The following is a 12993-nucleotide window of genomic DNA, read 5'->3' as shown; positions in this document are numbered from 1 at the left end:
CCTGTCATTCACACAGAATAGGAAAATGAAAAACAGCTTTTGTTGTCAGAAAACCTGGATACAGACTCCACCTCTGAGATTTACCCGTTGCTCCATGACCTCGGACCAGGGTATTACAACTGTTTTGAATCTCAGTTTATCCATCTATAAAATTTGGATTAAAATTTATACATTAATAATAATAAAATGTATGATAAGTACCTGGCATCATGACTAGCACCTAGTAGGTACTTGATAAATTGTTGCTATGATAGCTGTTGTTTGTTGTAGTAGACAATTTTAACAGCAACTGCTGTAAGATTTGTAAAGGAAAACTCTCACATTGCCAAGGAATTCCACAAAGAATTCTGTATAAATCACTACTTTCACTACTTTAAAAATGTTTATATGACACCAGGGTTTGGAGCTGTCAGTGACCAAAACACAATGTGATTGTACAACCTTCTCATTTCGCAGACAATTTAACTGAGTCCCAGGCCTGTTTACTCCCTTTCTAAGGCTACATTTTATGTCAGTGGCAGAGCTGATACTTCAGACCAAGTCTTCTCATCCTCAGCCCAGTGCTCTTTGCATTTTCCACCCAACAGAAGAAAACTCTCAGGTATAATGTCCTAGGTGCATTGCCACTATTGCTGTCCGTATGCATTCCAAAGGTTATTTTCAGTGGCTTCAACTTACTAATTCATTAAATAAGAAGTAGGCTTTTTAGTCATTCCAAAATGATATGGTGTCCATGTAGAAATAAAAAAAGTTCTGGTTTTCCCTACAAAGAACTGTGTAGGCTTGTAGGAGAGGAGAGGGAACAACCTACAATATCCATTTCCCCTGCTCTTAATGCTCAAAAGTCCTCATGTGATATCACACAGTTAGGAAGATGGTTAGGCATAGAATTAAACAGCTCAAGAGTTAAAAGGATGTATATAACATTTATTTAATATTTCTGCTAGCTTGGAAATATGTACTGATAGGTGGAAACAGGTCTAGCCTACTCTGCTTTGAATTTTCCATTTTTATGTTAACAAAAACAAAACTCTAATGTTAAATTGCTTTCTCCCTTTAGTTTAAAGAATACCTCAGCAACATCCTCAGGATATTATAAAACATTACAAAGTCCCTGGACAGACTCCCAAACAATGACTGACCCTTCTTTAAGAATAATAAAGAAATGCCCTCCATGTTATATTCAATAAACAAATGATTAATGATAATAAAAAGAACTGTATCCTCTAAGGGAAGCATTAGTCCTATATTTACATAAGAAAACTGAACATCCTAGAATTAAGCAACTTGCTAAAATAGTTGGTAAAAGATGCATCTGGCCTGTCCTTCAAGTGCTTTATTGTTTTTTTAAGATTTTATTTATTTATTTGAGACAGAGAGACAGAAATAGTGAGAGAGAACATGAGCCAGGAGAGGGAGAAGCAGGCTCCCCCCTCAGTCCAGGATGCTGGGATCATGACCTGAGAGGAAGGAGACGCTTAACTGACTGAGCCACCCAGGTGCCCTCCTTCAGTGCTTTAAAATATTTTAAATATTGGGTTTCATGTCAAAGGTTACATAAACCATATTTGGTATGAACTGGAAGTTTTTTTCATCATATACATGCAGAAAATATTTTATATTTGCCAAATGACAGTACCGATCAAAGGTTAACACATTTTTATTAATACCTGGCATAAATAAATTAATAGATTAAAAGAGCCTTTTTTCCTGAAATTATTTAAGGTTAGTCTTCCTCTATTTTATTTTATATTCCCAAGCTCTTCAGGAAATATTGTTCGGGGATACATTATTTTGAAAAAATAGACTTTGTTGGGACACCTGGGTTGCTCAGCGGTTGAGCATCTGCCTTTGACTCAGGGCGTGATCCCGGAATTCCCGGGATGGAGTCCTGCATCAGGCTTCCTGCGTAGAGACTGCTTCTCCCTCTGCCTATGTCTCTGCTTCTCAATCTGTGTCTCTCATAAATAAATAAAATAAAAATTTTATATGTATAAAATATATTTTATTTTATACATATAAAATATGTATATTATATAATACTATATATACATATATTCTCTCTCTATATATATATACTTTGTTAATGTCTTGGCCTATATATTTAGAAAATAATGTAGGATTTACATATTTTATTACTAGTTCTTGCCTCTTGAAATCTGTCTTGATGTGGGGTTTCTGTGCTTTTTCAACCTGTGGTATCACCAATACAAAATCCATACCCACATCTTTTTGGTACCTGTATATTCATTATGATTATCTAAAACCCTACAAAAGTCTACAAAAAGTCATTAACCAAATTCCAGGAATTTTAAAAGTATGTAACTGATAAAATTAATCCACAGTGATTTTCAAAAGTTGATGAATTCTAATACACAACCTATTTAGAGATACCTATTAAATAAAAAGCTATTTATAAAAAAAGATAACTGTAGTTGTCACTTATTTTCTTTTAAAAACAAAATAGTTTTATTTGCTTTCCTTTCCTGAATGTCTGTCAGGATCTTTAACTTAAGTATATTTTTATTATTAAAAGGATAGTCATGCAATATGGAAAATTCCTATTTGAGCATAAATACTTCATTAATTGTGACTTACAGGACAATAATCACTCTATTGCTTAATAATATTGAAATTTATATATTAACTTCATTATATATTATTAAATTCTACCAATATAAAGAGTAAATCTTTTTTAAGGGTCATAAAACCATGACTCAGATCATTATATGACATAAATCCCATGAGGTTATTAATTTCCACCTATGTTTGCCTTCTGTTCTCTTTCAAAAAATGAAGTGCAGAAACTTGAGTATTCAATATACATGAAGACAAATTTCATGCTGTATTTTTATCCCATATCAATCAATCCTCAAAAATCATTAAAAAGGAAAAATGTCATTCCATTTAGTAGTAAATGAGTTGCAAATTTTATTTCATTCAGTAGTCAACTGTGCAAAATGGCAAGGATTTAGTGGGGGAATACTATAGACATGGTGTCTGCCCACAAAGCTGTCTAGTAGAAGAAAAGATCAGCATTAAAATTAGTCATTGGAAGAATAGTATAAGATGCTATGGGGATGTATAACTGGTAGACCTAAAAAGGTGAGGTATTGTGGTGAATAACTTTCTATGAGAAATATTTTTCAAAATGAGTACTAAAAAATAAGTATAAGTTGGCTATAGTGCAGTAGAGAGCATTTGTAGGGAGAGGAGGTGGCATTTGCAAAGACTCTTATTTGAGAAAGTGAGTATTTCATTAGATGCTGTAAAACAATTACAGTAACATAGAAGAATGCAATTAAGAGTAAAGAATACAAAAAAAAACAAGTAAAAAATACAAAACTAGAGGAGTAGACAGGGGTCACACCTTCTACAGTCTAGACTGTGTTAGATCATCATCCTCAGAATGGTGGAAAGCTATTGAAATCATCCAAATTGCATTTACACGGGTCATTTTGGCACAAGATGCAGAATGGATCAAAAAGAACTAAACATGGATTCAGAAAGACCAGTTTGGAGGAAACTGCAATAATCTAAGTTATACTTGGTGGCACTGGATTTTTTAGTGATAGGAGGATGCAAAAGTGCACTGAATCCAGTGATAACAGATAGAATTGACAGATTTTGGTGCTAAATTGGATGCAGAGGTTTAGGGAGAGAGAAAAATCTGGGATTTCTTCTAGGTTCCTGGCTGGATCATGGAATATTTTATAAGATACAGGAATTCAAAGAGCAGTATGGAGGGTCGGGGGGAAGGATGAGATGAAAAGATTTTTACCTTAGTTTTAGAACTCAAATTCTTCTAAATGATTAAAGTATCAATGAGATATATAGTACAGATGCCTTTTGAACACTTGATTGTGGACCGTTGAGCAGAGAGGTCTAACCTTGAGAGAAGTTGTTGAGATGGTGGCTACATAAATGGTACTTGACTCTGTTGATGAACTCTGCTAGGATGAATATAGCAGGAGAGGGGGGAAATGGCTGAGATATCATATCTCCTTTTTTAAAGGGAATTGCAACATTTCAAAGGATGCAAAGAAATTGTTGCCCACGAGGCATGAGGAAACCAGGGAATTAGGACTTCAATAAAGGGAAGGGAAGAAAACATAATGAAAAAGGGAAGAATCTTCCTTGCTGAATACTGCTGAGAGAGCAAGTCAAATAAGAACTCAAAATTGACCTTTCCTTTAGTGAAAAAATATAAAGACTCTACCATCTTTAGATAGAAAAGCTAGTAGGCTGAAGATGTACTGGGTACATGAGGGCAAGAAAAGATAAATGGCTCTTTCAAGAAGTTTGGCTGTGAAAAGGAGGAAAATTAGGGCTATAAGTACTTACAGAAGATTCAATGTTGGGAGAAAGTCTGCCCTCCCAATAAGAGGGATAAGATAAGAGAGGCTTAAGCAAGCTTATATTGATAGGAAGTTCCCAATAGTGTGGGAGATACTGAACCTAAGAGAAAAAAAGTGATGAGATTTCTGAAGTATTCTGGAAAGGAAGAAGGTGTCCAGAGTATGAGTGGAGGCATTGAAAACTTTCCCCATTGAAACAGGTGGGAATAAAGAATAGGTCCTGAAGCTTCCAGAGAAGTTTATTAGCTTGGGGATGGGAAATAGAGACCTGGCAGTCTGATGCTATCTTTTCTTTCAGTGAGTAGGAAATAAGGACATCAGCTTCAGGTGGAAAGGTGGGGTTGGGGGAAGGGTTGGAGATCAGAGAGGATTAGAAAATTGGAATTGTGTTTGCAGAGGGTAGGAGATGGAGCTAAGTGGAGAAATACAGGACTGTGTAGAGGACTGTGGGGGTTCAGAACCATGTATTTTTAGGATGGTGCCAACTGCCAAAGGGAGTTGTTTTCTCCCGTAGGACCTAGCAGGCCAGCAGACGGAGAAGATCTTCTAGTTTTATATACTAATAGCAAATCATCTTGATTTTTTTTACTTTTATTTCTAGCAATTAAGAAAAAGTAGATGTTTCTTCTTCCAAATGGTGTTTTGTTTTTTTTTTTTCTAAAGTGTTCTCTAGGTTCTAGTGCCCTCACGTGGCTGATCCACATCATTCAGTTAGGACTGTTTTTATGTAGACGCATTGGAACAAGCTGAGAAGTAAGCAAGTACCTTCTGTCACTGTTAGTAAAAATGAAAAATGAGTTACTTTGACTAAAGGCAGTTGTAGATGCAAAGAAATTTCCATTGTAGATTAATGCAGCATTGGCTACTCACTGTCCTATTTTACTGCACTTAAAATCATGTTACTATTTTGTTATGTGCCAGTAATGTGAAAATTTATAATAAAAATTAAGAGTAAGAAGGATTATAAATAGCATCTATTCAATTTCTGGGATTTTTATTATTGCGTCTGAATTTACATTGATAAAGGTTGTGGTTTTACATAACTGCAACAGAATCTTTCTTATGCTTTTTCTTAACCCTGAAAGTTATTTTAATTATCTTACAGCTGAATATATTTTCTCTGAGTTTTCATTGTTTTTCGGTATAAAGGAAAGGGAAGGACATCAGCTCTGTCTGCAAAGGCAAAGTGGGTACAGTGACACAAACCAGATGTTTGTTAAAAGTTATGTTCTTTATGATTCAGGAAGTTAGGAAAGCAATTTATTGAGCATCTTTTCTTTACCAGGCACCTTAAGCATAGGAGTTTTTGTGTATTTTAACTCATTTGATCCTCATAGCAATTCTGTGAAATGGGAATTTTTTCTCACTTTTATAGTGAATTGAACCGAGTTTTAGGTACATTACAAGTAATTTGGCCACAGTTACAAAACCAAGACATGCCATCACTAATATCAGCCATCTTTTCTTACTATTTCAAATTTTATCAGCAATTACCATGTATTATACACTCAACTTAAAAAAAGGATCATATTAAATACATCCTACCAGAATGATCCTTATAATGGAATTATAATGAATTTAAGTGATCACTTAAATTCTTTTGTTGAATTTTTGTCATGATTTACAGACACACTAAACTTGCAGCTCAGTAGTTAAGTAGAATCTGTCATTTAAAAAACTTAAATTGATAAATTATTTATCAATGAACCCATCTCTTTAATTACTAAGAAACCCCTAAAAAATGGCCTCAAAATAGTTGAGGGCTTGGCCTGACATTGCCTAAATATGTGGTTGTTGAATTACAGAAATGGAAAAGTTGGACTCAAGAATAAAATAATAAGGGCATAAAAGTTCTAAGCTTCATGATGTAAAAGGCATGGTGGGGCAAAAAGTAAGATTTTTCCATTGAATTTTGTCTTCCTTGACAATACTCTTCTACTTTATTCAATGTGCTCATTATGTGCACTATTCTCACCAACTGTGTATTTATGACCATGAGTAACCCTCCAGACTGGACAAAGAATGTGGAGTAAGTAGAAAATAAAAAAATATTTTTCAATACTGTAATCCCTTATTTTTCAAATTTACTATCTTGAAACTCCATCACTTTCTTTAGCAAATCATACTAGGTCCTCTACACCAGACAAGTTTAAACAATGATTCAAGATCATTTCAACCACTAATTTTCCATAGGACAAAGCTTGCAGTGGCTCATTCATTAGCTCAAACTACTGTACTTGTTTGCCAATGTTTGTAGCCCTTTATCTTCTTTGTGAGTCTCATATTCTTTTGAATATCTTCAGTGATTACTAATATCCAATGATAAAAGTTATGCTTAGTTTATCTGTTCTTTTCTCATGGCTATCACCTTTCTTTCTTTCTTTCTTTCTTTCTTTCTTTCTTTCTTTCTTTCTTTTTTTTTCTTTTCTTTTCTTTTCTATTCTTTTTTTATGATTTATTTATTTTAGAGAGAGGGAGATAGAGAAAGAGAGAGAGAAAGAGAGCACCTCCAAGGAGAGGGGCAGAGAGAAAGAGAATCCTCAAGCAAACTTCCCACTGGGTGCAGAGCCTGATGAGGGGCTTGATCCCACAACCTTGAGATCATACCCTGAGCTGAAATCAAGAGAGCAACTTTTAACCAACTGAGCCACCCAAGCGTCTCAGCTATCACCTATCTTTTATTAGTATATATTTCATGGCACTTAATGATACATATTTTATTAAACACAATGCTTCATTAATTTAGAGGTTAATACCTATTTGCTTAAATCAGACCAATAGCCAGTGTATTTCAGGTAATATCATCATATAGATATTATAAGCTATGTATATTTCAAATTAGTTAATGTAGCAAATACAATACTTGTTTACTCATACTCAATGAGAATGTCTTTTAGAATATGATGTTTCTTTTGCCTTAAACTCTATCTAAGCTTACATCATAGGAAGATAGTACATACCCATATGGAAGCTTCTAATTTTTGCTTGTTAGATTTCCTTTAACACATGTACATGTCAATTGCCTACTAGATCTTTAATGTGGGCTTGGCTATTTCCTCTCAGGTACACCTTTACAGGAATTTATACATTTGAATCACTTATAAAAATACTTGCAAGGGGCTTTTGTTTAGAAGATTTCACATTTCTCCGGGATCCATGGAATTGGTTGGATTTCACAGTCATTACTTTTGCGTAAGTATCTTCATACATTTTCCATCCTGGAATAATAGATCATTGGTGGGGGCCTACACTATATTTCTCCTTGGTGGCTTCCCTTGACAGATCAAGCATTTTTCTTAGTTTTCATGGGAACTTAGAATATTTTTCATCTAATCAAATGATGCACTTTGGAGAAATTAAGAATCTAGTAGTAAATTGTATAACTTTGGATTCAATTAGGACTGTAAAGTTGTAAAATAAAGTACCCAAGTAACATAGATAATGATTAAAGACAATTCCATTTTTCTCTTAATTGGGAAATCTCATGGCAACACTCATTGAAGTTGAAAAGGTCTTGATGAAAGACCAACGTAGACTTAGATTTCCCGAAATTCTGAATAACTCTGATTTAATTCTACAGGTATGTAACAGAATTTGTAAACCTAGGCAATGTTTCAGCTCTTCGAACTTTCAGAGTCTTGAGAGCTTTGAAAACTATTTCTGTAATTCCAGGTAAGAAGAAACTGGTATAAGGTGGTAGGCCCCTTATATCTCCAACTGTTTCTTGTGTTTTGTTATTGTGTTGTGTGTGAACTCCCTATTACAGATACGTGACAGAGTTTGTGGATCTGGGCAATGTCTCAGCGCTGAGAACATTCAGAGTTCTCCGAGCACTGAAAACAATTTCAGTCATTCCAGGTGAGAGCTAGGTTAAACACCGAGGCTGACTTTACTGCATTGGTGCTACAATCTCAGCTTTTTGTGCGTAAGCTTTTTGCTTGTCACACGTTGCAAAGAAATATGTAAAAAAAAAAAAAAAAAAGCAAGAATCAGGACATCATATTTTGGATGGATTTGATTCTTTGCTTTTACTTCTTGCTTTCTTTAAAACTGTTCTAAATCAGCCTTTGAGTTTAACGAGTCTTTGCATGAGGCATTTGCAGCAACAGGCTACATGGTTTGCATCCTGTTACATCAAGCTTTCCGCATAGAAGCTAAACTGTGAGGCGTTCAGACTGATGCAAATTTGACCATCTAGGTTGAAAACTGGTGATTTTCTTATCTGCAGATAAATGAAAGAGCAAGAGATAGCATGAGTGCTGCATGGGGCTCAGTTTTCAGATGTCTTCCTTTTTTAACCCATATTCAAACTTGCAGAATTCACAAGTATTTAACTTCATAATCCATTGACTTCAAGATTTCTTACTGCTTTATTCATATAGATTTTTCTAAAATCAATAAGAGGTTAGGGAGTAAGACATCTGCAAATACAAGCAAAATATTTACACAAGGTTGATGTTTAAGCATGAATAACAAAATCATTTCTTTTGCTCTGAGGGGTATTTGGAACACTTTCGGTTCATTTCCATTCACGGTTTTCTAACGAACATACAAGTTCTGCTTTCATTCATTTTCACCAGCTACAGGCTTTTCATGAAAATGTTATTTAGTCACAAACATTAAACTAATATTGTTGGCATTCTGCATGACATCTTTATTTTCCAGGACAAGCTCATGATGTTTTTGTCAACAAAGTAGCTGTTGAATAGTATATTGACATTCCTCCCTCTGATTTTATTCATAGGCCTGAAGACCATTGTGGGGGCCCTGATCCAGTCGGTGAAGAAGCTCTCTGATGTAATGATTCTGACTGTGTTCTGTCTGAGTGTGTTTGCACTCATAGGACTGCAGCTGTTTATGGGCAACCTGCGGAATAAATGCTTGCAATGGCCCCCAGATAATTCTTCCTTTGAAATAAACATCACTTCCTTCTTTAATAATTCATTGGATGGGAACGGTACCATGTTCAATAGGACAGTGAGCATGTTTAACTGGGATGAATATATTGAGGATAAAAGTAAGATATACTTTTTTAACCATTAAGTTGTTTAGTCCTTTAATTAGACAAATACATATAGCAGGAAGTTGTCTCAATTTTAATGTGAACTAAATGACTTAACCAATTTAAGATAATACATGTGATATGGAAATCAAATGATCCTTATGATAATGATATTTTGCTCCTTTTTCCTTACCTATCAGTCGTATGATAGAAGTTATCATTTGGAAATGCGTTATCTTTTTCCTAAACCAGCATTGAAAGCAATACCATTTTATGCTGTATAAACAAACAAAAAAAACTTGGTAAGCATTGGTCAGGAAGGAATTCTCAGTCATTAGTAAATAAATCAGCAGTTTGAATGGTGTATTACGCTGAAATGCATGGTTAGGAACACTGGAGAAAAATAACTTGGCCTTATTTGGTTGACTCACTATATGTATTGAGTGCATATGAAATGCACTGGAAATAGAGAAATCATTCACCAAGATGGAAATAGGCATTTGTGTACTTATCAGAAAGTTAAGCAGTCCCAAATTATCCATTCACTTATTGATGATGGGAAAGTGTGAACTCAAACTGTTATTGTAATTTATCTTTTCGATGTCAATCATTGTATTAGAGTCGTTTATCAGTATAGTTTGGTTTTATTTAGGAATGGACATAGACTTATGAGGCCATATACATCAGTATGATTTCTTATCGTTGAAGCCAGCCTCTCTGTCATTTGGATGTCTAAGTCCCTCCTTCTCCATGTGCAATTAGCTAACAAACTCCCATTGGTCTGCTGATTATCAGTATTCCACTGGGATACTGATTCTAAGGCATCCTTCCTAGTTTTTAGAACCATCTGAAGTTTCATCGCGTTTCAAATTGTTTTAAGAGTTAGTATTCTTATAAAGATTTCTATAGCAGAGATTAAGATTCACTGGATAGTTTTTTAAAATTTCATTATTTATGAGGTTTCTTAATTATCAATGTTAAAATAGCAGCACAGTAACAATATTTGCACATTAATCTTTTCTCTATTTCTGATTATTTCCTTCAGATAAATTTCTATTGATAGAGTTTGGTTGATGGGAGTGGGTATCAAAGGATATAACAAGATTGAAGCTATGGAGATAGAGTGTCAGATTGCTCTAAAGAGAGATCATACCACTATATACTCCCTACGTCACTGATCATCTTACTGAACTCTCCCTAATATTGACTATTACTGTATTTTAAAATCTTTTGGTAGAAAGAAAAGTGCTCCTCTTGTTCCTTAAGAATTATTGCAGTAGAACTGTTAAACTATGTTTATTAGTATCATTAGCAAGTTTTATATTTCATAAAATGTGAATTATCTGTTGATTTTTTTACCCATTACTTCATCAAGTGATAGTAAATTTTGGAGAAATTCATATGAATTCTTTAATTTATAAAGCATGTTAACATTTTGTCTTTTTTGGGCAAATATATTTAGCTTGTTTTTCATCTTACTGCTTGTTTGTGATGCTTAAGTGATTTTATTTTTTAGGCAACACAGTCATCAAATTTGTTTTCATTTTTCTCTAAGTTTAGAAAATGCTTCTATACAGAAAACACATATTCTTTGTATTATATTAATAGATTTGTTTTTAAATCTCCAATTTTTAATAATCTAGAAATATGTTTTGGTATATATTGTGAGGTAAGGATCTAAAACTTTTTGCAAACCTATGGCCCATATTTCCCTGCATAGTACATTAGGGTGTTCCTTCGATATAGGCTTTAAGTAGTCCTAAAAACAATTATAATAATTTTTTGTGGAGTATATGTATGTGTTTTAGTGTTTATGTGTTTTTGTATGTGAATTTGTACATTTATGTACGTGTATGTTTTTTGAGACCATCTTTGCAACTTATTAAAGTTATATATAAGGTATTTCCTAAGAATAGAAATTAGATATACTTAGAAAATTATATATCTTCAAAAAAACAAGTTTATCCTGTTCCTTTAAAAGACAGTAATCAAGCCAAACTCCCAAACACAATACTTATTTAGAGCATCATAGAAAGAAAAAAAAACTGAACCCCACTTTTCACAGGAAATTAAGTTAAAACTGGTAGGAAAAAAATGTCTGAATCTATTTTGAGTCCAGGCAAAAAAGTACTTATAAAGTAAAATTTTACTTGCATGGAAGCAATTTGAAGCAACAAGGCTTCCCTTTCTCTCACTTTTTGTGCCAAACAGACTTAATTTGGCAATTCTTTTTTTTTTTAACTATCCCCAGCAATTTGAGTTTACATTTGCAATAAATGCTGACATGAGAATGCTATAATAGTTATTCCTTCCTTTTAAAAATTCTTTTTTAAAAAAGATTTTCCAAACATTTGTTTAATTAAAAATTTTATATTTTGGTATTTGTTTAGTATTCAGTTATTATTAAAATATTTTCACTTAGCCATGTACATCTTTTTATTTTGTCCATTTCATATTGGTTGAAAAAATTTGTGAAGTGTATTACCTAAACACAATGGCTCAAGTGTTTTGAGGGCTTTTTTTTTAAATGATTCTTTCTGTTCCTTACTCTTTAAATAGGTCACTTTTATTTTTTGGAAGGGCAAAATGATGCTCTGCTTTGTGGCAACAGCTCAGATGCAGGGTAAGTGATGTTTCGTATTGAATTACAGTCCACACTGCTCCATCGGCCCAAGTCCATTGCCACCTCCCACCCACCCAGCCCTCGCTGGCTCCTCATTCAGAGCCCTCCATAAATTCCACTTCACACTGATTCTCAAAATAGCTGAAATAAGTGTGGATTCTCACCTCCTTCACACACTTATATGCGGCAATTATTTTTCCATACTAGGTCACAGCTAATCTTCCAAATTAGTTCATTGGAAAACAGAAAAGCAGTACATATGTATTAGAAGATTAAGTTAATGGAATTCATAAGCATGTACTTTTGTAAGTGTGATATTTTATATATGCTAATGTGGTCTCCATGGCTTCAAATGTAAGATCTCTGAAGATAATGTCAGTATCTGAGTCATGGTGAGTGTGTGTCGAGCATATTTTAGCAAAGTGGTTAAGAGCGCAGGCTGGAAAGTTTGCATAGATTCAAGCCTGACTCTAACAAATAATACCCCCTGCCCTGGCCTTAGTTTCCTCATGTGATAAATGGGTATAATAAGAGAGTTGCTGTGAGGATTAAATGGATTAGTGAGTATGTAGCTATTACAGCATTCAATAAGTGCTTTTGATTATTATGATTGACATCTGAACTTTGTTATTAAGAAGTATTGCACCTGGAGCTAAAGCCTAGGAAAATTCAGAGAAACAATTACCTTTCCCTGTTTGGTAAGAATTTAGAACCATAGAATAAGTCTGATGTTCTTCAATGGAAGATGATATTGTGGACATTAGTTCTGTCATTAGCCCTTTCTTACATATGAGGTACTTGAAGATTAGGAAAGTTGGGAGACTTACCCAAGATCATGTAGCCCAGAAATGTCAGGCACAATATTGAGGCCAGGTTTGGCTTGATCATTACGGTCATAACTAGGAAACTGTCAGTGTGCAGAGTCACTCCCTCATCTCCATGTGTCCCCATCCATCGTTCCTTCATCCCACTTCCCTACTGCCACACTCACACGCACACTTTGCCTCTAG

The 12993-nt window shown here is 34.2% G+C and overlaps 1 protein-coding gene across 2 annotated transcripts in view; it reads left to right on the top strand.

Annotated features, from left to right (window-relative positions):
* The window catches only part of SCN2A (sodium voltage-gated channel alpha subunit 2), a 134902-nt gene that overhangs the window by 55000 nt on the left and 66909 nt on the right, over window positions 1–12993 (top strand). For both annotated transcript variants that reach the window (XM_072811491.1, XM_072811492.1), the window contains exons 4-8: window positions 6298–6387; window positions 7422–7550; window positions 8125–8216; window positions 9103–9375; window positions 11920–11983. In XM_072811491.1, the coding sequence (XP_072667592.1) occupies window positions 6298–6387; window positions 7422–7550; window positions 8125–8216; window positions 9103–9375; window positions 11920–11983 (648 nt within the window). The remainder of the gene's footprint in view (window positions 1–6297; window positions 6388–7421; window positions 7551–8124; window positions 8217–9102; window positions 9376–11919; window positions 11984–12993) is intronic.

The sequence above is a fragment of the Canis lupus genome, chromosome 34 (assembly GCF_048164855.1).
Source record: "Canis lupus baileyi chromosome 34, mCanLup2.hap1, whole genome shotgun sequence".
Taxonomy (NCBI): Eukaryota; Metazoa; Chordata; class Mammalia; order Carnivora; family Canidae; genus Canis; species Canis lupus.
Note: the sequence above shows the minus strand (reverse complement) of the source record. Positions and strands in the feature narration are given on the sequence as shown.